The sequence below is a fragment of the Daphnia pulicaria genome, chromosome 10 (assembly GCF_021234035.1).
Source record: "Daphnia pulicaria isolate SC F1-1A chromosome 10, SC_F0-13Bv2, whole genome shotgun sequence".
NCBI classification, from domain to species: Eukaryota; Metazoa; Arthropoda; class Branchiopoda; order Diplostraca; family Daphniidae; genus Daphnia; species Daphnia pulicaria.
Window position 1 is genome coordinate 1,009,435 of NC_060922.1, and position 23,515 is coordinate 1,032,949.

Below are 23,515 nucleotides of genomic sequence, written 5' to 3' on the forward strand. Positions count from 1 at the left end.
GGGTTATAAATGAACTGTTTTTTAACCAAACTTGAAATATCCCCCCTCCAACAGGATAAGAACCGAATTAACGGTAAAACCTTGATTTATTGTCTTATTACTTCGGGTACCTTTCAGATAGACAATTCATACACCTATCAGAAGAGGTCAGGTCAGAAGACTCATTAATTTTTTTGCGTGAGAATTGTAATAAGATTGGTAAGCTCCAAACAGAAAAAAAAACAACACAGTCGACCATAAAAAGAAATGTAACATAAAAAATTTAAAATCTCTAGCAAAGAGGGATAAAACATTAAACCAAGCAGGGTGGAGCAAAAAGTCGTATAAACAAGACATACAATCGCAACTGAAAAAATTAACAATGATCACTTAGCGCACTTGTCGCTTATCTGTGTATATTAGAAGCCAGAGATTATTAAACCAAGAAGCAGTAAATGTAAAAATCCAAGTAAATTCAAGCTTATTCGCTTGTTGTGTTATCGTATCTAAAGGATTTATTTCTTCATACAAGAAAAGCCAGAATCAATCTAAATCCAAAAAAGTGGCTTCTAAGATATTACTGACTTATAAGCATTAATGAAGAAAACAGTTAAATCTTTAAGGAAATTTAACATCAGCGTTGAAATTATTCCAAATTGCACTTACAATTAGTGACAACATACTAAAGACCCATCGAGAAAAAAAGGTTAGAGTAGTAGCTTCATCTGATGCGGAATTTTTATCCGTAAAAAAAATTTTTTCAATGGGACGAGGGTCAACTAATAAACTAGAAGCCAAAGGAGTGCACCTCAACAATTGAACCTTAGCTTCGCTGGAAAGCGATTGGAAAAGATGGAGTCCGGAAGCCCTCTCTACGTCACGCACAGTTGTTAAGTGACTGCGTGAAAAAAGATCCGTCGATAAACAGTCTCGGCTGTAGTGAAGGTGAGTCGGAAACATGAAAGATTGGACGTCCAATTGATCTTCAGAGCAACCGAACTCAATTCGATCGGGACAGTAGGAAACGACGAGGAAAATTGCCGGACTGGGTGAGTTCCTCACTGGCCCGGCTAAGACGTTCAATCGTCCAGGAAGGTCAGCCGAAAGCTGTACAATCGTGGCTTCAATGTATTCCCAATACTTTTCGAAAGCTTCAGAGATTTCGATAGCGTTGGTTTCTACCCACGCATCCGTCAGATGCCGTAACGAACTGCTAAGCCCTTTGTAAATATTTTAAATAATCATTCCATACTTAAAAATCAAAAATAGTGTTGTCGTACTAGGGAAAAAGAGCGGAGCCAAAAGCAATGAAGACGATTGTGGATTTTCTTTCAGACGATCACAAATAGAAACGTCAGAAACTCGAAGACGTGGATCAGTTCGCCACGATGGGGTAAGTGAATCATTTGATAGTCTGGTACTATTCGAAAGGGTATAGGATACCCAAGATGGTATCCCGTCTTGGACGTTAAAACCTATACATAAATATGCATTTACCTAGTTTCTATTTTGTTTTAAATTTAAAAACTTACCGATGATGAAATCAGAACTGATAAGCACTTTCACGCCTGTCTTGTTGAAACCTGGCAAACCCCAAGGAGCGTGCAGTTCTACCAATTGCTTCGCAGCTGATTCCGTCAGGTTAAATCCTAAATTCTATTGATGATCCACCATTTAAGTTATCTGTTCAAAATTACACTTGAAAGGAGGGAAAAACTTACTTGTCGAGGATCATTATTGCCAGAGAGGAGATCGCAAACTCGTCTACGTTTCTGGTGATCCATGTACTGCGTTCGCTGCCCGTGACTATCCAGCGGATAATCAAGAATGTAAGTAGCAACGATATCGTTGACAGGCAGCTCTGATGGCTTTTTGGCCAATAAATGATGCAAAGCACCCCATGTACCGTTATTGGGGGCTGGACTAACATCAGTCAGTAAGCACATTAAATTGTACAATTCGATATTGTAGAATGGATCCACCGTCGAGCCGTCACGACGAAATGATGGTCCCTGAGCCACGAATATGGCTGCCATGTCGCTATAAATGTTGTCCCATCCGTGACCTCCCGGCAAGTAATCTTCCGTGCCAACTATCGCTCTCCAATGAATGCCGAGATCGAAGAGGAGGCTGGATATTCTCCGACTGTCTGCATAGTGATGACGGCGAGGAAAATCCCACTTGTCGTAGATGCGCATGTCCTCGTTGCGGCACTCCACCTTCGAGGCGATTCTATCTCTTGCCACTGGACAAAACCACAATATAATCTCATTAGCAGCATGCAAAATATATTGTAATTACTCTGTGAATCGTTGACCGGAAGGAGTGTCGGAGTTAAGCCTTCTGCGCAATCAAAACAGTACGCCGAGCTACCAATATCTTTGACCATTTCGTCAAGTTTCACAACGTTCTTTTCAAACGGAACTGATGCCATTCCGTGGTCTGAGAGAACGATTATATCAACACATCCGAGAAGTCCATTGGCAGCCATGGTATTGAGTAATAGTTTGATTTGATTATCTACTATTGCAATCTGTTCGTCCACCTATTTACTCCCGGAATCATATAACAGGAATCAAATTCATTAAATGTACAAGCCAAATTTTTGAAAGCATTTTACCAATGGTGACCAAGGGCCGTTACTGTGGCCTGAGCCGTCAGGTTCTTCTAGATATAAACCGATAAAACTTGGTCGGTTCGGTTGAGGAAGCTGTAGCCATTCTATAACTTGACTAACCCGCTGTTGGAACGGAATTTTCCCGTCATAAGGTAGCCAATAATCTGGTCGCCGATCGGGGTCGTCGATGTAAGATCCAGGCCAGAAGAAGGCAGCACTCTTTTTACCCTAAGAAATGTCGGTGACTCATAGATGATTCAAGGAAATTTAAAAAGGGGAAAGCCATGGACTTACTTGCCGTTTAAGGGTGTACCAAATGGGTTCGCCCGTCCACCATAGGGGATCGAGTAAATTCGGGTCGGAAAAATTAAAACCGGCAGCCGGCAAACTGAAGTTGCGCCCGAGTTCAGGATCGTAAAATTCGTGGGCTACGATACCGTGCGATTCCGGATACAAACCCTGTAGCGTTATAACATAAAAAGGAAGAAAACATTATTTAGGAAACCCCCCGAAGGAAATGTTGAGGAAATGAGAGCGGGGAGACTAATAAGAACTCATTATGTTACTGTGACGATGGAGTAATGATTCGGAAGGGTGACGGTGGGGAAGACGGGAATCATGGAAGCCGCTTTGACACCACACCGGGCCAGACGAAGAAGTCCATTCGTGGAGGATGCCAGCACTAATCTCCCGAGATAATCGGACCGGAAGCCGTCGAGAGAGATAACCAATAATGGCGGTTTCTTTACTTCTCCGTTAACAGACAAGTACGTGTGGCATCGGGTCTCATCAACGTGAAATTCTGCACATGACTCATCGGCAAAATGATGGAGATTGAGAGCTAAACTGGCGCCAACCTTTAAAAACAAACATCTCATTTCAAATATAACCAAGTCATTAGATTTAAAAATATTTCAAGCTATTTTACCAGAAGATTAAACAAAGAACAGTAGGTGGGCGTAGTTCTCATAGTAACGAATTGTTTCAGAGAGTTCAGCTCGTGTAACAATTTGATGAGATCTCGGGACACGCACAATTTGGCACAAGTTTCGGGTTCCAACGGTGTTATGCGCACTTTTTCAGCTGTTTCAAGTTTTTCTCCCGGTGATTTTACTGTAAGCTGTTCACTTAGGCTTCATCAGCTAACTGATTCCGCGGGCGTCTCTGAGTTATCTACAAATACCCGATGAGGGCGATGCCCAAAATAATACATTTATAAACAGAGTCGCCGACAGCCCGACAAGGTCCACTTCTAACGTAAACAGTGCATTCTATTACTAGCGCTGTGCGCGCAGAGATGGTGCAGACATTGCGAAATCTCATGACGTCATACACTCACGGTATAATCGGTGCACGGGAATTTCCTCTCGGTCCACTACCCATTACTCTTAATAAAAATTGATATTGATGCCAAATAAACGAGGGTCCCTCTTGGCCATAATTTTTTTAATTTGCACTCTGGTTTAAGTGTTAAAAGTTAAAACATGTTTGATTTTTCAAATCCACAATCTCAATTGTGAAACACAGGTTTGTTGGCAAATCATTCCATATTACTATTCCTCCAAGAAAATCCGAAATTTTAAAATTAAAAGCAAGAATACACTTGCAAAGTAAACTTTAAACTGCAATGATATACAATTATAGTACCGAGGCATGAAAAAGTTTTGGAATAAATTTGCATGAAACAAAAATAAATTTTGTGTTTACCATGTTATCTAATATCAACATGATTTTTCACATAAACTTGTGAATTTCTGCAAGAACAACACTGGATTGATTTGCCCACATACAAGATACAACCTATTTTTGATTCACACTTGATTGTTAAATGTTTGAACAAATTTAAAAATGAGTTTAACTGTAATCTCTGAAAGCGAAGAGCAAATAGAAAATTTAGTGTACTTACCATGTTTTCACACAATCACACAATTGCTTTCCAGATAGACTGCAAACATAGAAATACTTAAACAGTATAATTTCAAATTGTATCTTATCTTATAGCTGAATTTCGAATGTTATCATTCCGATTCCGTTTTGTTTATTTCGTCGTGATGTGATTTGGTTTGGAAGGATTAGGTGCGTCTGCTATGTTTAGCAGGTCTTCAACTAGATGACCTTCTTGCATGCTTGCACCGACGAGATATTTTTCTATTGATTTTTTGGGCGATGGCGTGAGCAGTGTCGTGATGTGATGTGACTGATGGGGCCATGGAGTGCGTCTGCATAGATCCGGCGTAGGCGGATTTAGTAGACATCTAGTTTTCTAATTGAAGACCCTCAACACCGGCTTGCGAATGTTATCTTCTTTTTTGTTTCTGGGGTGGTTAATTAATTATTGTATTTTTTTCGTCGTCTCATTTTTGAAAATTGTAAACAAAACAAAAGCAGACGACACTTTTCTTCTACTGTAGGGCGTTGGGCCGTTGGCCATCTTTTAGAAATCGATTAAAACGATAGAAAATCGACCTCTGATAATTACTTTTTGACGGAAATCGCCACCCTCTTGGAAGCCAAGAGGAAATAATGAAATTAATTTCCCACTGCCGTCCGTGTGCGTGAGTAATTATTATGAAAGGGATTTTGAAAAAAAGTAAATTTCAGGTCCCAACGAGATTCGAACTCGTGATCTCCTGCTTGCTTAAAGGATACTAGGCAGGCGCTTTGCCATCTAAGCCATGAGACCATAATTTAAGGAAAAATATTATTTATAAGAAACTGACAGAGAGAAATCACTTCAAATGCAATGAATCGGTCATGAAACATGGTTTTAAAATAGAACTAACCGACTAAAAATGAGAATCTTTATCTGTAATTGCTACAGGCATATTTGTTTTGCAATTACTGTTGATTGATGCTGGCATCTCTAGCTGCGAATAGCTAAAGCTTCATTCAATCTTATCCGAGTTTATGCAGAGACCATTTTTAATGAAAACAAAACAGTGCACCTAGTAGATGGAGTCGTAAAAAAAGAATGGTTTAATTAGCTACGTGTAGCCTAGTATTATTATGCACGCATCGAGCTGAAGGCAGAGCGCTTCATGGGTTGAACCATTACAACCATAGTGATTATCTAAAACTATTCGGGGCCTTTACTGACGTTGATGAATTTATCAAACATAATGGCCCTTTTAATTGCAAATTCGTAACTTAATCAACTGCACAAAGCCAAGTTTAAATGCATGGCATGTCTTCTTATAAATCTACGGCCAAAGGGATGAGCACGGTGCATAGAATTCGTTAATTTAAATTCTATCTTGTTGGAGAAGATTTTTTGTTTCTTACAGAATATAAAACGTGTGCATTTTCTAGACGAGAAAAGAGGAAAAGAATTAATCGTGTTCGCTATGCAATTACTTTTGGCATTCCGAATATCATTTGGGGGATGATACCTGATGTCACGATTGCGTACAAAAAAATCGCGCCATATGTTTCAGAAACTCTTGCCATTTTGTTCTTTCATTAGAAACAAAAAGAAATTATTCGACTTAAAAATGAAAATTGACACTGTTTTTATTGCTATTACAAATGTTATTAAAAATACCGTAGTTATACAACACACATTAATATGAGGCGTGACCGAAATGATCCCGTTTGGATTGGCGTTCCACTGCTGTAGCATTCCACTGTCAATGTTTTCGCCATCAGCTTCCGGTGTGCACATAGTTATTTATTTGTTGCCCTATTTTCAATTTGTTTCATCGTCTAAAAATCAGCCTAAATGATGGTAAAAAATGCAGTCAGCAGCTGGAATTTGTAGTCAGACACCGAGGAGTTTCTTTCTTTCGGCGGGAAGTGCGATTTCAACTCTGTTTCTTCCTGATCATGTGGTCGATTTTTTCCATGAAAGACGGCCACTGTTTGATGCCGTCCCGCTGCTGCTGTTGCCGCTCGCTCACCAGAAGGTGGGCCGTTTTTATAGCGTGAGGCGTCGGCAGAACGTGACCGATCCAGTGGCACAGCTGGCTCGGCTCAGGTTGAACATCCGATTCGTTCCTCGTCACCTGTGCTGGACCCCTACCTGCGAACGTGAGACAATCATAAAACATTTTAAACTTCTCAATGTTACAAACGAAGGGACTAAATGAATCATAAACATTCAAAATAATACAGCTCCAACCAAAATTTCCAGTAAATATTTAGACGGCGACGAATAATGAACGGATATTAAAGACGGTGGTCATTCATTCTTAACAATGGATACATGCAATGCACTCGTACAACTTAGAGAGAATGACGATCCACAATAGTTGGCTTAACTTATCAGGGAACGACTGGAAAGATAAATAAAATAATAAACTTTCCCCATAACAGGCAAATGATCACACTTGTCCTGCATCTATTCCATCAATGATAGACGCGATTAAGCTTTTGGATTGTTTGCTGAGTAGTAGAGAAATCAAGAAACAGTAAGCAGATGTAGCATAATGAAGCTTGACTAGGTTTAACTTTAAAGAAAAAAAGAAAACCCGCCAACAACTTCTGGCGAACGGCTAAACGGGTACATACGAATTACACCAGGCAGACATTTAGCGAACGATTATCTACGCCTGTTGTTCTCCTATTCATTCTTCTTTTCTTCGAGACCGAAAACATTCCACACGCCTTTATATACCGTACACTACAGCCTTCACGAGCCATTCATCAAGCTGACAATCGATCCCCATTGTCCTTTTCCCGTCTCTATTCTTTTCTCCTGGCCAGCCGAAGAAACAAAAGCTGTGGAAATAACACGCCGCAGCATAATATAATTACGTACACGCGAGAAGGGGGGAGAATTCCCAAAAACGACTTAGCTTTTTTTTTTCTTTCTCTCTCCCTTTTCTTTCTTTCTCTAACAAAAACACTCGGTAGATATTCGTTCGTGATGGCCAACCTCTCTCTCTCCTTATTGGAACGATACAACAACAGATGGGCACTGAGGGAAACGAAGGAATGCGCGTTCGGGGTCAAGGCGTGATTTTCTTTTTTTTTTTTTATCTCTCCCCAGAAGAAAGAAAAGAAAGGAGTGAATGAGTTGAGGAAGAAAGAAAAAAAAAACCCAGTCACGCCATTCCGTTCTATCACGATCTTTCAACCTAGTTATTACAGGAGATATCCATCCCATTCGGTCGAGTTGCTCGGTACTTGAATCATTTTCATTCGAGGATTATAATAGTACAGACAACAACAACAGGACAATGAACGAATGAAACGAAAATAGGAGAGTTGATCGATGACTTTGTCCTTTCTAGTTTTTATTTGTTGGATTGTTTGTAAGTTTTGAACGATGCCCGTTACAACCTTACGGATACCCGTGGAATTTCGGTCCGTAACTCGCCTGTTTGCTGCGATCAATTTCCCATTATCTGTTTTTGGGGGGCTGATTTTTATTATTATTGTTCGATCCCTCGATCCGAGTCTCTTTCCGGGTTTAACGAGCAGTTCCTCTTCCAGATTGTATGCGCTCTTTCGCTCGTGTTTCATTTCCCTGCTGCTTTCCCGTTTTTACCTGTTGACCAGAAATAATTGTCCGCGATCGTTGGCCAGTCCACCCTTCATCCCCGTTTATACAGTTCGACGGACTGCCTTTCCCTTTTTAACCGGACAAGCCATGCGTCTCTTATTTTTTCTTCTTCCGTCCTTTAGTTCCCTCACCATGACGCCGCCGTTCCACGTGCACCCGCTCACGTGTGTGTGTGTGTACTGGGTCAATTGCTCGTCATTGTCAAAATGGTCAATAACCTTTTTTCTTTCTTCTTCCACGCCCAATTCCCAGCATATAAAAATGTTTTATGCATTGAAGACGGACATGGGCAATTGATCGCCGCCCCTCTTCCGCCGGCAATTTCCAATTTTCCAATTGAGAAAAATGGCGGATATGCCTACCCATTTGGAATTTCATTCAGTCTAAATCATTCCGAGCGAGAATTACATTTGATCACACGGCGCGGGGACCGCCACAAAATGACTTCCCGTCCGGAACCCCTAACCTTTTAGGAATCTTTTCAATTCAAAATAATGTGTGTGTGTGTGTTTTCTCTCCCCACGGCGCCCTTATTTATTTTTTACTCCGGCGACAATTTAGACAGTCGACGACGACTCATTAACACAAAACCTCAATCTTTTTTTTTTTTGGCACCGCCGACACACGCACGGAACCGTTACTCAGCAGCAGCCAGCGCTCATTGTTATTCCCTTTTTCTTTTCTCGTCTGTCTACTATTTTATATATGCACTATATGCCTCCTATTCACCTTTTTTCCCAGCATACTATAGAGTCTCCCCTTAATTTTACCACCAAGTTCTTTCGTCGTCGGTAATGAAGAATCGTGGGGGTCAGACGGGTCAGGAGCCCCACTCCGTTCCATCCGCACTTTAACCATTTAGCTGGGATTTTTTCCCCCCTCCTATTTAACCACGACACCAAGAAGAAGAAGAAGAATGAAGAGGGGGGAAAAAAATTAAATAAAATGATGAAGAAGAAAAAAAAAACAAATTCAGAGGTTCACCATCTGTTGTGCTTTTCCCACGGCTCCATCTCCTTTTTTTTCTTTCTCGCTCCCCTTTTAGGAGGCGAAACAAGTTTCCCTTCGTTTTCTTATTCGTATCTTTTCTCGGTCGTGTGTGTGTGTGTGTGTGTACATAGGTCTTGGAAGAAGAAGAAGGAACCACGACCGAAATCACTTCCAAAAGGGGCGGGATATCCCAGCCTACACTACATATACTATACCATCCCTCCCCACACCCAAACTACCTTCAATCTAAACCCTTAAAGAAAGGTATAAAATTGCCCTTTAACTATACACATTTCTGATGGGGCAACTCCCAATCCTCACTTGATTATTTGGGGGTTCCCGTTTCACACAGTCGGCCCAATCATTCCGACCGTCGGAAATTCGATACTTTTTTTTTTCTTTTTCTTTCGAGTTTCTTTCATTGCGTGTCGGAAGAAATTTGTTTCTTTTGTGATTTCTCTTGATTCAATATAACGACTCGGCACACCTGTCGCTAGGAATAAATGTCTACGCCAAGAGAAAAAAAAAATGCTCAATGGAGCGGATGTTTTTTACTCACTGGATACGGTGTCGGCGTCGGAGGTGGTGGCCAATTCCTGGGCCCTGAGTCGTTGAAAAAGAGCCACATGGAGAGAATCGATGTATTTGATGGCCTCTTCGATCACCTGCACCTGTTGTGATCAAAAATAGAAAATGAGTCAATCAGCCAAAGGACAGAAAAACAAAAAAATCATAAGATAACGCGCCTGACGTCATCCGATTTGTTTTTATTCCGGATAAGTAAGTGATATGATAAGTGTCAATCTATTTCTTACCTTTGAGACGCGTGATTGGGCGGCGACGGCCGGCACCATGTTCTTGAGTCTGAGGTATTCTTCCTTGGTCATCCGTCTCTGGTGGCGCATCCTGCGCGCCCGCCGGAAGGCCGAGAAGCTCAACACCATCCCGCCGTTGCTGTTGTTGTTGTAACTGTTGAGTGAGTGGTTGTTGTTGTTGCTGATTGCCGCACCTTGATTCCACCTGCGCTTCAACAGGCGCAATCGCCGACGCTCACGGACGGTGGCGGCAGCTGTCGGTGACACGGTTCTTTCACCGTCGGATGACTCGGCGCAAGACATTTTTTTAACCCAAACAAAAAGTGTCGAATGTGCGTTCGAAAAAATAACCAAAATTGTTTTCCGGCCGGAGTTTTATGCAGAGAAGAGGAGACGACACACTGTAAAGGAGGAGGACGAGGCGAACGGAACGAAGGCTCGGTACCAACTGACGGGCAACAGGTTTCCCGCAATCGGTTTGGCTTTATCTGCTGGCCTCGCCTCCTTCTCGACTGCATGTGTTGTTGTTCACTCCTTCTCGGCTCTCTCTCTCCCCCCCACGAGCAATGCACATTCTATAGGCTTAGATACACCCACCCATCGTTTTTCTTTTTTTCTTTTCCTTCTGAACACTTTGAAATGCTTTATGGCATTTTCCTTTAGCCACACAAACATAACAGCATGAACCCCTCACATTCTCCACACTGGACAGCCGTCATCTTTATCGGGAAATTAACTCTCAGAATTCGCTCTTGTCTGTTTGTACAGGAAATTCAAATCAACAGGTCTTCCTCGAGTGTCAACCAACAAAACTCGACTTGTTAATTATCAACGGCCGGTGGTTTTTTTTTGGGAGGGGGAAGATTGTTTCCTAATCTATTTGTTATAGTCAGCGGATTATTGGGTATATTCGGTACGCCGTACAATAGCAGTTTATTTGCTTTTGCCTTCATGCAACGACGATTAACCAATTCCCCGAAAGAAATAAGAAATAAGAAAAAATAAAATTCGTGCTGTGTGTACGTGCCGGACTTGTAAAGTTCGTCAGGTGCGAACGGATGTGTGTATAGGCCGGTTGGCAAGTCTTTTTGGCCTGGGGAGAAGATGCCCATCACATCACGCTCGTTAAAGTAACACGTCAGCTTGAACACGACCGCTTTTTATAATGCGCGATCAAATGGGCCAGTCTCAAAAGAAGAAGAAGAAGAAGAAGAAGCAACTGGCGCGGGATAATAGAGGAGAGACGGAACTTATTCGTCGGCTTCTCCGGCCGGCCCCCCGAAGAAAAAAAAGCCTGAGAACCTTCTCAAACAATTTCAAATGCAGACACACACGAGAAAAATCCATCAATTCGCTCACGTTCTTTCTCGCTCACTCTTTTTTTTCGAGTGAAGAAAAGGGAAAAAAAGAATAACCGGCTGCTCCTTACGTAATTGTCCAAATGCTGGCCCAACTGTTTGACTCTAGTCTATACACATCGAGCGGTCGTCTCCTATTTACCTCGTCATTCGATTGCCTACATTTTTCTTATTTTTTTTTTTCTGAGCTGCACCAACTGTTCATCCAACAGCCGATCATTCTGCTGTTGAGTCACGAAAGAAATAAAAATTCCGAACAATAAAAAAAGGAACGGCGAACAAAATGAGAAATTAAATTCTCCCAAAAAAGAAAAATCAGGGTGGACTCGATCGCCATCGACCGCAGATTGGATTGAAAATTACGTTGGGGGTCTAGAGAGAGACGGCGGAGGAGTCCAACAAGGTGTTGAGAACTCGGCCGTGATGATGTCGAAATGTACCACGGGGGCCAGCCCAGCCGTAGAGTGTTGCCGTCGTTTCGGACGCGGGACAGATGGTCGCTGGCTGCTTCTCCTTGCAGTTATTCCCCTTTTGTTGTTGGCGACTGTTGTTGTTGTTCAATTATACAACTTCTCAACCGTTGCCTCGAGTAAGAGAGTGTATAGGTATCGCAGTCGTTTCATTTCCAAACGAAATAGGAGAGAGAAAAAAAGCGATGACAATCCAATCTACCGTAATGCCCTACAGAATAGTCTCAAAAAAAAAAAAAAGAAAAAGAGTTGGCCCACCTCGAGGCCCAGCACCGGCTGTTGGCCGTTTTGTCTAATCAAAACAGCCAGTGTGCTGTGCTGTGTTGCTTGGACAGAAGAGAGCAAAAGAGAGAAAGACAGATTCAATTATATTGGGACTAGAGAGATTTGTCTACTTCCATCATCTGCAGCAGCAGCAGCAGCAGCAACAGCAGCTCTTCGCCGTGAATGCTAACTAGCAATTGCAGCAATCGAGAACAAGTAGACCAGTTCACGATATGTCCACCGGCGGCGGGCTGGCGTAACGGGTGGTACGTGTGTGTAACACACACACACACAATTCATCACGGAGCGTCTAACAAAAGCGGAAGGACTCGCGGCGGCCAGAAAAAAGAAAAAAATGTTATCCCGCCACACGAACGTGGAGCGTCGCCTCGCATGCGTGTACTATATTATCGTCCGTATACACACGCTACTATATCTTTCCAATAGAGAGATGGAGGGGGGTCCCAGAGAAGTACTTAATTGTAAGAAAACATTAACATCAAGCACCTGTGCACCTCTCTACGGACTGCATAGACACACACACACACACACGTGGGGGATATGGGGCCAGCAGCCAGAGTCTACACGTATATACACACACAAGCTCACACGGCGGACGACGTGTGTCCGCGCGCTTCTCTCTCTCCTCGCCCATGTGTGTGTGTCTGTCTTTAACCACCTGGATGATTTACACGTAGAATTCCGGGCGAGTTGGCCGAGGAGGTTTCACGCTGGGCGCTCCCGGGTCCTCTTTGTACAATTACATCTCGCATATCCCCGAGTAAAGAAGAAAAAGAAGAAGAAAAAAAAATGGTAGAATTAGTCTATGGATATGCTCTTTTTTTTTCTCCTATTATCTGCTGTGTGCCATTGGGTATCCCCGGGTATTCCAACAGTTCAATGGGTGGCCATCGAGCGGAGAATGACAAACGGCTTCGCTCGGCGGCCAACGTGCAATAATACTAAAGGCGGAAGAGCCCGTTTTCTTTGATACTTCATTTTTTCTCCGTTTAAAAACGTCACTCACTCATCACCTTTTCCTTTTTCATCTTCTTGTGGTCCACGGCCATCACAAGAGAGGACGGCCAACTCGAGTCTTTTCGCTTGATCGCCGTTTATTTAGACCCCCGAAAGGCTTGAGGAGAGAAACCCGTTGAACAAGTGACGACTCTCTTTTGATCTTTCCCATCTTGTGCACCGTGAATTCTTGACGTTTTTCTTTTTTTTTACCTGTTGCTATCAAATGAATGCTGCTGCTGCTGCTGCTCCCATAGTGATACTATACACAGTCTACATCTGTTCCGTCCATGACGAACCCGTCCGGATGGCAATGGCATTCTCTTCGCCTCTGAGAAATAAAAGACCTCGTGACGCTCTGACGTCTGAGTGAAAGTGACCACCTGTTCTATGTGCTGCTGCTGCTGCTCTGTCCTCCAGCAACCCTCCAACATCTTTTTTTCGAATACAACGGCTGCTGCCAACTCTCTGGCTCTGGCATTCTCAATGCGGTGCGCAATCGCATCTAGACTATGGACAAACAACACACCGTGGTGATGACCGGCCACAGCCCGACGGCCACAGCGCTCGGTTGGCCGTCTGTTGCTGTCAGCAGTCTAACAGCCGGACGCTCTCGTCCGAATCGGAAAGAGCAAGAAATTCAAAAAAACAACTGGAAACAAAGTCAATAAAAGAAAAGGGGAGAAAAAAAAATAGATAAAAGAAAAACGTCAAATAAAAGAAAAAAGGAGACACCCAAACTCTTAATTATTTCGGCGATTCGCTTGGAAAACGACCGACCAGATAACAGGCCTCCCCCCCCCCCCCCTCTCTCTAAAAAAAAGAGACAGGACATACGTTATAATAAAGCCAATAAGAGATAAACGAAGAGGAAAAAAAAAACCGTGTCAGTGGTGGGCGAGAGAGAGAACGAGGTACAAGTCTGAGCTGTTTTTTCAGCGGCCGGCCTCCAGCAATAGACCCCGGTGTCGTTAAATAGAAACGAAACAACACAAAAACAAGACAACATATTCTTTTGGACGAATTATACGATCATTAGAGTGTACAATCATATACACACACGCGTAATGGGACGAGAGGTGAACGAGAAGAGCCTTGGGAAAACAGCAGATGCTGCGACGGGAGCGCGGGCCATGTGGCCGGTCCATTCGGCCACCACCACCGCGACATTAGCGTACGGCCAACAGTCGGCAGAATAGAAATGTCAGAAAGAAAGAAAAAAAGAAGAAGAAGAGATACACTCAAATGGAAACAAAAGTGAACTCGTTCTACTTGGAACAGATAAAAATAAGAACTTCCCCAGCGGACAGATGTGGGAATTGTTGCGATAGAGCCGAGGCGTCAAGGACGGACTTTGTCAATGCGAAAAACGGCCCGAAAGAAAAAATATATAACTCCACACAATATCTACTTAAATGAGTTAAAAACTATAGCTTGTGTTGTCTGCTGTTGTTTCTCATTTCCTCGGTTATTTCGTCGAGCACATGGCGCGGCACGCCGCCGGTTACAACCGAAATCATTTTCTTTCTTTCGTGTATATAGGGAAGAACCGCAGCCGTGAGTTGTTGTTGGCACGACCGGGACTTGCACTATTCGAGCCTATCATTAAGAAAGTTTGAGATTTTTTCTTTGGCCGCACAGCCGTTGTGTGTGTGTCGCCCATACACAGTCGGCGTGAAGGGAAAGTGTGTGCCCGAGATTCTATTGGGGGGCCCAGGTTATACTAAGACGGCCGCAAAACGTTTGGCTGTTTAGTCCCTTATAGGATTATATGGTCGGCAGAAGTGAAATCGCGGTCGGCAATGTCTTGTTCACCGTTCAGCCAACACGCACAATTGGTCTGTATGGCTGTTTCTTCTCATTTTCAAAGAGTGGAGCCCACACCATATGGCTTGGCCGTCATCGTCGTCAACATTCAATTGTTCCCAAAAGAAACGAAACGAACAAAAAAGGAGAAATAGTAGAGAGCCCTTTATTTCTCCCTGTGTGTGTCCGTTTCTTTTTTCTCTCCATTTCGTAATTCAACTATCGTTTCCGTTTTCTATCGGATCATGGAAATAAATACGGTAGACTACACTGCAATTGTATAGGTGCACTTGACGAAGAACAATTGGGTGAAAGAAAGCTGATCGGGCTGAATTGCAAAATGTACTATACGTAGCCGGAATTAAGGTTCGCGCGCTGCTGGGCGCGTTCACTCTCCATCGGCGCTCTAATTAAACTTTCCTTTTCGACTTCGACCCGAATTGGACGGAGACTGTGTCACGTCGGTTTTCTCCGGCAACACATTCCGATCCTCCCCCTCCTGGGTATCACATCCGCCACACATCCGCACCAAGGCGTTTGTTTCGATAACTAGACACAATGTAGAGAGCTGCAGAGCGCGTCTCTCAACAAGATGCCAGATGACAATTTCACATCGTTTCTTTTTTCCACAAGAATAAAATAAAAAAAATTACAACAGAAAACCAAATGCCTTTTCCCGAGAGTGATCTTTTTTTCTTTTTTTACGTTCTTGTTTTTTCTTTTGTGGCCTTACACATTGTATACGATTCCATCTTGGCCGATTCCCATCGCGATAAAATCCAAATCGTCTCCGCTGCTGGCCGGAATAATCTCCCTACAATACTACATCGTTGCCCATCTGCGACCGGAGCTGAGCCAAACGACAGTTGGTCGCCTTTTTTTATTTTATTTTTCCTTTTCTTTCTTTCTTATTCGACAATTTGATTCTACAGACTTCTTTTTTTGTTGTTGTTGTTTTGGGGGGAGGAGGTTCAATCTGTCAGCGGAAGAAAAAAACAAAAGACAGACGAGAACCGGTTCTGTTTTGTTTCTTTTTCCACAACAAACGTAAGGTGTACAGACGTCGCTCCCACACAACCGGCGCGTAAAGGAGAGACGTCCGACCGACCGTGAATCCCTCCAAAACAGCAGCTTGGATGATTTCGTGTCTTCCAACAGAAGGCACAAGATGCAACAGCCAACAGCCAGATCAAAGACAAAAGAAGAAATAACTAAAAGAAAAAGTTTCAAAACAATAAACGACAACTGTGAATGCAAATGAACCGGCCGAGTGTACTATACACTATAACTAGTAGCTGCTGGAAAGAAGAGTGCACCAAGCGGTTCCAGCAGCCGGCAATAGTTTCCTACATCTCGTCTCTTTTTGCCTACGTACTCGTTCACAACACCCAACGAAAAAAGATGGAGGTGGCCGCAGCTGCTGGTCTTGCCGGTTCCGTGTCAAAATTGCGTGACGAGACGAGCGTTACATTATTTCTTCTCGGCCAACAAAAGGGGTAACAGTATCAGCCCGTCAAGTTGGAAGAGCACAGACATAAGAAGACTTATTACGCAGGACATGAACGACGGGCTTTTATCTTTTTTTGAGTTGTCGTTCGGGAGCCGGGTGATTATGTCCGCATGGATATACGACGCGATGCGTGTAACATTTAAACCGGCGTACAAGAAATATTACCGACACGCTCGCCCACCTTGACCGCCCCCGAAAACGATGCGCGCTCATCATTTATCTTGAGAGCTGTCGCATTTCAACACAACCCTCCCGCCTCTTCCTCCCACCGAAACCCAAGAAAAACCGCGACGGATTGCAGAATGGACCCGAAATAATGTGGTCGTCATCTTTTTTCTTTTCTTCTTTCTCTTTTTCTTCCCTCCACCCTCTGCTGACGAATCACATTACGGACGGAGAGGTTTTCCCTTTCGTTGCTACACAAGATGGAAAACGAAAAACAATCTGGGTCAATGAAAAACAACTCTCTCACGTGGATATTATAATTCACACATATCACATTATACGCCTCAGCTATAGGTTCCATGGTGACAAGCGTATTATACGAGCAACCCAAAAAGAATCCGAGGCTTCCAGATTTCATTCGCGGCCAATCAGACGTGACCGGCAATGATGTAATAACACCAATATCCATTTTCCAAGGCTTCTATTGTTGCGCTGCCATGTTTGTTTGGTTTCTTTTTGGGGGCCCGGTAACTGGACACTATATGCGCATTCGGTTAGTTTAACTTTGCCTTTCATTGATCGTTCAGATTGGACCTGGGGGGAACGCACAGAGTACGTGCACATAAAATGAGTTTAAAGTGACGTAAAAAAAAAAAACCGTCTGAAGTCACAGTCGTTGAGGCGGCCATCATTTTACGAGTGGGCGTAACTAACCAACCGATTCCACACTACCTTGTAGTATAGTCGCCATTAACGACTGCACTATTTACCGTCCGGCTCTTCTCGGCCAGCGGAAAACGGAACGAAAAAATCAAAAGCGCCGCTCGTGTGTGAAGTTGGGAGGGAACTTGGCCAGATTATTATTCGAAAAAGAAATGATCCGTACGTCCCATGTACTGTAATAATGTCAGACACACAAAAGCACTTTTTCTCTTCCCCCAACTTCAAGACACTTAAGCCCTAAATATTCCCGATTGGCTATCAACTGTTTTCCCGCTGCCTACCAGACACCTCCTAATGGCGTACTGTATACACATACCTGTAATAATCGAGATTTTGCCTTTGCCTTTTTATTGTTATTAGTCTTTTCCTTTTTATGGTGGAATTCGGATGAAAACATACGGCTCTATGCTTACACCCAGAGTCTCTTTTGGAAAGGTGTGATATAAAATGAATTGGGCTGTATATCACATATGGAGAAATGACGGTGTGACGCAAGAGGTTATTAAAAAATTTCGTGTTTCATTTTGAAAAATAAAATTTAAAAAAGGCGGAAAAGACGCGATCAATGTTTATCTCCATCTGCTGCTGTGAGCCTTCTGTTCGCCCATGTCCTCGATCTCTGGACTGCATTAAATTAACACTTGATATCATATCACGGTGATAACGACATCAAAAGCTGGAAACTCTCGGAAAAGAATTGACGAATAATTGTTGCCCGTCGCAAATCGTTTAGAAAGTTGTCGGCAGATGAGTTTTTCCGGTTAAGTGACCGTGTCGCGCTGTGTACTTTCATCCGCTGGCAGCATCAACATGTACTAAATTTGATCTTTAAAATCCTCAAAAACTCGGCCATGTTTCTCTTCAGTAACGGTGTTTTAAGAAAGGAAGGAAAAAAATAAACCATTTAGAATGATACGCGACTTGACGGTCTTCTGGCGGTAAAGCTGGCGTATTACGTGTTACGAGTTTTCTCCATGTTTGGCACCTTTTCGCTAAAGCTCTTGCACGTCATCACGGGGGATGTTGTTCGACAACACGAAGATATTAAACGAGTCCATTGAAAGGGTGAATCTGGTGGACGTGAGAGTGGACGTCGGACGGAACAGTTGCGAAGCTAGTCAAGTAAAGTGTAACAGCCATTTTTTCTCGTGTTGAAACATGATGGGCCTTAAAAGGGACTCGTTTTAACTACTCGCGGATGATGGCCCGACGCAAGATGGTCAGCTAGAATCCAGATGGTGTGCCACGGTCAAAGTCCTTTTAATGAACGGTTACATCTTTTCCAACACTTGTACTTTACAACAATCTGATCAGGGCGACGCGGGTCGCTGGGAACGACTCGCTCAGAAGAAAACAAAAAAACTAAAAATGACGTCAATTTAAGCAATCTAAATCAAAACGTTTCTCATTTACCGCAAATGACGTCACGTACGCAATTTATGACCAGATCTTCCCCCTCATGCGAACGATACTTTCGAAACCCGGATCTTTGTTTGGTTAAGATTTACGTTAAGACAGCCAAAATGCTCAATATGTTTCTTGCGTGTATTACGATGGGCTTTCGGGGTAGAAATAAAGCCAAACGTACACTGGGTATTTCTCATTGGGAAACGCTTCATTAAAGAACCACAACAAATAACCGGACTTTTAAAGCGTTCCCGGTGGTCCCTCTTTTTCAGGCAACCTATAAATCAATAATTGACAAGACAACAAGTCTTTAAGCAATTCGTCCAATAGCCAACAATTAAAAAAGTGAAATTCGTACCGCGCCTTTCAATGCCTGGTCCAAATCTGCGATCAGATCACCGACATCTTCCAGACCGACAGATAACCTTATCAAGTTATCCGTGATGCCTAAAGTGGCCCTTTCCTCAGCACAGACCGAGGCGTGAGTCATCAGCGCCCTAGAGAGTAAAAATACTTGTAAAAAATAATTTTGCACTCGCCAATTCTTAATAGACATAATCAAATAGCGCATTCCACTAATACCCTGACCACCTTCAAAAAGGAAAACAATTTAACCGCTGCGTGCAGCGTAGAGCGGATGATAAAAGCTGCAACTAAAAAAAGTAAGAACTCAGCCACCAAGCTAGCTCATCAATTCTTTTGCATCAGCAGCAAGAAGTTGCGCGTTGTTTCATGCAAGGCGCATTATGAACGTTATGGAGTTTACGATGTGAATAGCACAACAGGGGCATCAAGTGGCGTAGTCGTAAAAATTATCTCATCACTGTTGCACAGGGAATGAGTGTCGCTTTTCTTCTCTCCCACCTCTCATTCGGTGCCCACAGGCAGCGGCACACATATGGTGGCTGGCTTTGCCAGACAGCTCATTGAATTTTTTTGTCGAAAATAATAGAAAGATACGCTAGCCAACAAATTAGGCACGAAATCGACTGGTGCCAGCTGTTACTTAATATCGAGAACGTTCCGACGGCCTCGTGTTAATACCATGCAAAAGAAATATTCGAAGCTGAAAACTCACGGCAGTTCTGCTAAACTCTCGTATCCTCCCAAGCTTTCAGCCAAGGTGAAAACTTTTAGTGCCTTGAAGAAAGCGCGGGACTCGGACAGTCCTCCCTTGATGTAGATGGTGATCATTCCACTATGACCGTAACACTGTCGCTTGGCAAGTTCATGCTGCGGATGCGAGGGAAGTCCTAAAAAGTAGGTCGGTTTTTATTTTATTACACTGTTCACGGAGGGCAGCGGAAACAGCCACAATTACCTGGGTGGATGACGCGTTCAACGCAGGGATGGTTTTCCAGGTAGCGAGCAACGGCGAGGCCGTTTTTCATGTGCTCCCGCATTCGAAGGTGCAAAGTTTTCAAACTGCGGTTGACCAAGAAACAATCGAAAGGCGACGGAACAGGTCCAATAGCTGATCACCGTCATAAATTTCAAGCACCGACAACCAAACATTAAAAGCGTTTTTTTTTTTTTTTAAATAGAAAGAATAATCTCCAAATTTACCGTTCTGGAGGAAGCGAAGGCGAGTATGAACGTCATCGTCATTCGTCATCGCTGCACCCATAATTACATCCGAATGGCCATTCATGTATTTGGTTAACGAGTGCATAACAATATCAGCTCCTAACTCCAATGGTCGCTACGCAACAGCAGACGGTCGAGAGAAACTTTCAGTATAGTTCGGCAAGGTTTGTAGCAAGCTATTTTTACCTGGAAATAGGAGGAAAGGAAAGTATTGTCCACAACCAAAAGAATATTTTCTCTCTTGTGAACAATCTCAGCAACTGCTGCAATATCCACTAGCTTCATAGTGGGATTTGTGGGAGTCTCCACCCACACCAGCTGCACTCAAATAAAAATTATCTTGGCATCTGCTTGATGACACAATATCTGATAATGAAGGCAGCCAACAGACCTTGGTGTTTTCTTGAATCGCTTTTTCAACATTCTCAGGATTAGTAGCATCAACAAAAGTGGTTTTGATATTCATGCGGTCAGCAACTTTCCTTAGGTAACGATTAGTTCCTCCATACAAATCATCCATCGAGACAATATGGTCTCCTGCACTGAGAAGGTGAACAATAGTGGTTGAAGCAGCCAGACCGGAGGCAAAAGTCAATCCTAGTTTAATATAACAAACAAAGACCAATTAGACCACCAACTTAGTAGTGGACTAACTTTACTTTATATTATGTTTGTATACCATGTTTAGCTCCTTCAAGAGAAGCTAGCACTTTTTCAAAGGTAGTTCTAGTTGGGTTTCCACTTCGACCATATTCATAACTCTAAAACAAAAATTCCCAAGGTCATAAAGCATGGTATAGAATATTAACAGGTATTAAGGTTACCCTGAATTCAGCAGGGGCATCCTGTTTGAAAGTGGTGGCCAGAGAAATTGGGAGAACAACTGGCATGGCATCCCATTGTTCAGGATCTTGTGCATCATGAATAGCTCTGGTTGCAAATGTAGGATCTTGCTCTTTGAACCCTTCGGCAGACATTTCTGGCCTACATAAAAGTGAATTTTTCAGCAAGTGTACAACAACTGAAATAGAAACACTCAGTGTGATTTAATCCTTAATTAGATTACTCTTCATGTGTGGCCCGAACTCGGGCTCAACATTCAAATGAGCTTGACAATTTTGTCCCGATCGATAACGTTCGGGATATTTCTACTATTCCCAAAACTTTACTTTTGATCTATCACTATCAGTCCAAAATATACCGAAATTACCTTTATGTATATGGCAGGAGAGGTGCAAAGTTCGGGATAAGTTTGACAGCACAGCTGTATTGACACACGTGGAAAACGAAAGTGATTTTGCTAGTCATGATGATGTGCGCAGTAGAATTCCAGACTTTTATCAGATGTAGTCTGCTAGAGAAGCGGCTATTGATCCTGCACACATTCCCGATTCTGACCGATCCACCGCTTTTAACTATACTTGATTGTAGAAAAAATGATTTAATACAACATATATGAGAAAACTGGCAAGACCATAAAAGAAAACGAAAAAAGATGTAATTTATTTTTGAAATCGCGATGCTGCTATGAAATTTGACCTTGCTATAACAAACCCAAGGTAACCGAGCTTCCGCCCCCTCAAGTTATCGACAGATGACGGGCTTCTATGTTATATGCCATAGCGACGAATTACTTTACAGTAACCATAGACGTCCATGTCAAATTTCGAGTTGCCTCTCTACGCTATTCAGTTACATCTGATAACATCATTATGTGATGACGAAGCAAACCTAAAGAGAGTTTATTCAGTTGATTTAAATCTTCAACACTCGTAAATTCAAGTTTTTCACCCAGATTCTTGATATGTTCATGACTGCGCACAACTGTCTAGCTGTAATGCACTATCTATTGTGCGCCAGACTGCGGGAGGCCAGTTTTTTAAAAAACGTATTTGGTTAGTACATTACATGCCTCCTTCGTTCAACAAAGTCTGTCAGTAAAAGAAAAAGAAAAACGAACGTCACGGGTCATAATTTTCTTTTTACATAAATCTCAAACGCAGTCGTTTCGACTGTTCTTAAAGCTTCACCTTATGTTATTGTGTAATTTTAACTACAACAAAAGCTCTTTGTTTTGTTTTTTTTAGTTTACTCTCGCCAAGGGCACGGTAGCAGAGAAGCAGTAGCTCAATTCGTATAATATACCAGTTTTGATCGTGAAGGCCAAAGAAACTCGAAAGGAAGTTGTTTGAACGCTCCAAACCTCGTTCAAATAAACGATATCACGAAAAAAGAATTAGAATTCTTCTTCCAACAAAGTCGTTTTTTAATGGTTTATAAACTATTCGAGTCATTTGAGAAGGAAACGCCATTGGCAACAGGAAACCATAGATGCCCCTTCGCAACTCTTCCGTTGGTGGATAGAAAATTGCATTTGTAACCTTCGGAAGGCTATAAGGTTAACTAACTAGACCTATCATCTGCTGCCTGAGGTTTTCTGAAAACGCCAAGCGCGTTCATTTCTAATATTTAGTCACTAACATGTGGCCCGCGTTCACGTAAGACTTTTTACCTGGACGTCTTTTACACGCACTGCGTAACATACGATTGAACGCTAGCTAACAATTACGATGCTAGCTCATTTGCAATATGCTACCTTGCTGTACGACCGCATGTGCAGTTGAAGCTATAGAAAAAAAAGGAGGATTAATTGTTATGGGTTGCTGCATTTCACGCAGCAGACTTTCTGCGTTTAAAACCAACATGTGTTCTTTATCGTTAGCAAGGGGTTTTCCCCTTATAAATTAGTTAAGCTAAGAGAAAAGCCTACTGGTAAGGTAAATATGGACCTAGGCGCAAAATATAATCGTAAACATAATCAGTGTTTCGGCAGCAGCGAATTTAATCAACGAGAATAAAATGTTGCATAACCCCTCACGCCCAAACGAATCCGGCGCTTAATGGACATCAAATTTAACATTCTGGTACCTACCTAGAGATACGTATAATGATACCTACAGAAATGTGGCGTGTAATGATAAATGGAGGCCGAATAGAAATCCAAGAATCTTTTGAAAGCGGAATAAGGGCACGTGACGCTCGGATGCGTAATGCGCGTCGTAATCAGATTTGTGTTCGCATCACCACCGCGTGCGCCACAGGAAACGTTTAGTCTCGGACAACCTTGTTATTCCATGATGACAACCGTTGGGTTTCTCGAGGAGGGAAAAAATAAAGATGTCGGGTCGTTTTATAACTGACGTTTCATTTCATTTCTGTCAAGAAGGACTAAAATATAGTTTCTTCCACAATAAATTGAATAAACCGCATCTTTTTTATTGGATTGGGTTCCATCAAAGTGGAA

General features: G+C 42.6%; 3 protein-coding genes across 4 annotated transcripts; all 3 read right to left on the bottom strand.

Moving 5' to 3' along the window:
- Positions 1–381: 381 nt before the first annotated feature.
- On the bottom strand, positions 382–4,888 carry LOC124314011 (ectonucleotide pyrophosphatase/phosphodiesterase family member 1-like). Its single transcript, XM_046778953.1, has 10 exons — positions 4,503–4,888; positions 3,525–3,769; positions 3,163–3,453; positions 2,891–3,055; positions 2,600–2,824; positions 2,281–2,524; positions 1,701–2,224; positions 1,512–1,635; positions 1,260–1,454; positions 382–1,199 (listed from the first exon to the last, which is right to left on the bottom strand). The coding sequence occupies exons 2-10, from the start codon at positions 3,564–3,566 to the stop codon at positions 598–600; spliced, it is 2,412 nt and encodes an 803-aa protein (XP_046634909.1). The 5' UTR covers positions 3,567–3,769; positions 4,503–4,888; the 3' UTR covers positions 382–597.
- Positions 4,889–6,088: 1,200 nt separating this feature from the next.
- LOC124314249 lies at positions 6,089–15,019 on the bottom strand. The gene is made up of 3 exons (XM_046779404.1): positions 9,905–15,019; positions 9,649–9,760; positions 6,089–6,614 (listed from the first exon to the last, which is right to left on the bottom strand). The coding sequence occupies exons 1-3, from the start codon at positions 10,205–10,207 to the stop codon at positions 6,397–6,399; spliced, it is 633 nt and encodes a 210-aa protein (XP_046635360.1). The 5' UTR covers positions 10,208–15,019; the 3' UTR covers positions 6,089–6,396.
- Positions 15,020–18,748: 3,729 nt separating this feature from the next.
- Positions 18,749–21,557, bottom strand: LOC124314142 (cystathionine gamma-lyase-like). Of its 2 annotated transcripts, none has more exons than XM_046779208.1 (10): positions 21,422–21,557; positions 21,036–21,195; positions 20,891–20,972; positions 20,603–20,808; positions 20,398–20,529; positions 20,191–20,326; positions 19,946–20,098; positions 19,703–19,877; positions 18,983–19,121; positions 18,749–18,901 (listed from the first exon to the last, which is right to left on the bottom strand). In XM_046779208.1, the coding sequence occupies exons 2-10, from the start codon at positions 21,186–21,188 to the stop codon at positions 18,893–18,895; spliced, it is 1,185 nt and encodes a 394-aa protein (XP_046635164.1). In that variant the 5' UTR covers positions 21,189–21,195; positions 21,422–21,557; the 3' UTR covers positions 18,749–18,892. The 2 variants fall into 2 exon arrangements, with proteins under 2 accessions (XP_046635164.1, XP_046635165.1); XM_046779209.1 differs by having other exon boundaries at positions 21,036–21,197; positions 21,425–21,536.
- Positions 21,558–23,515: the final 1,958 nt, after the last annotated feature.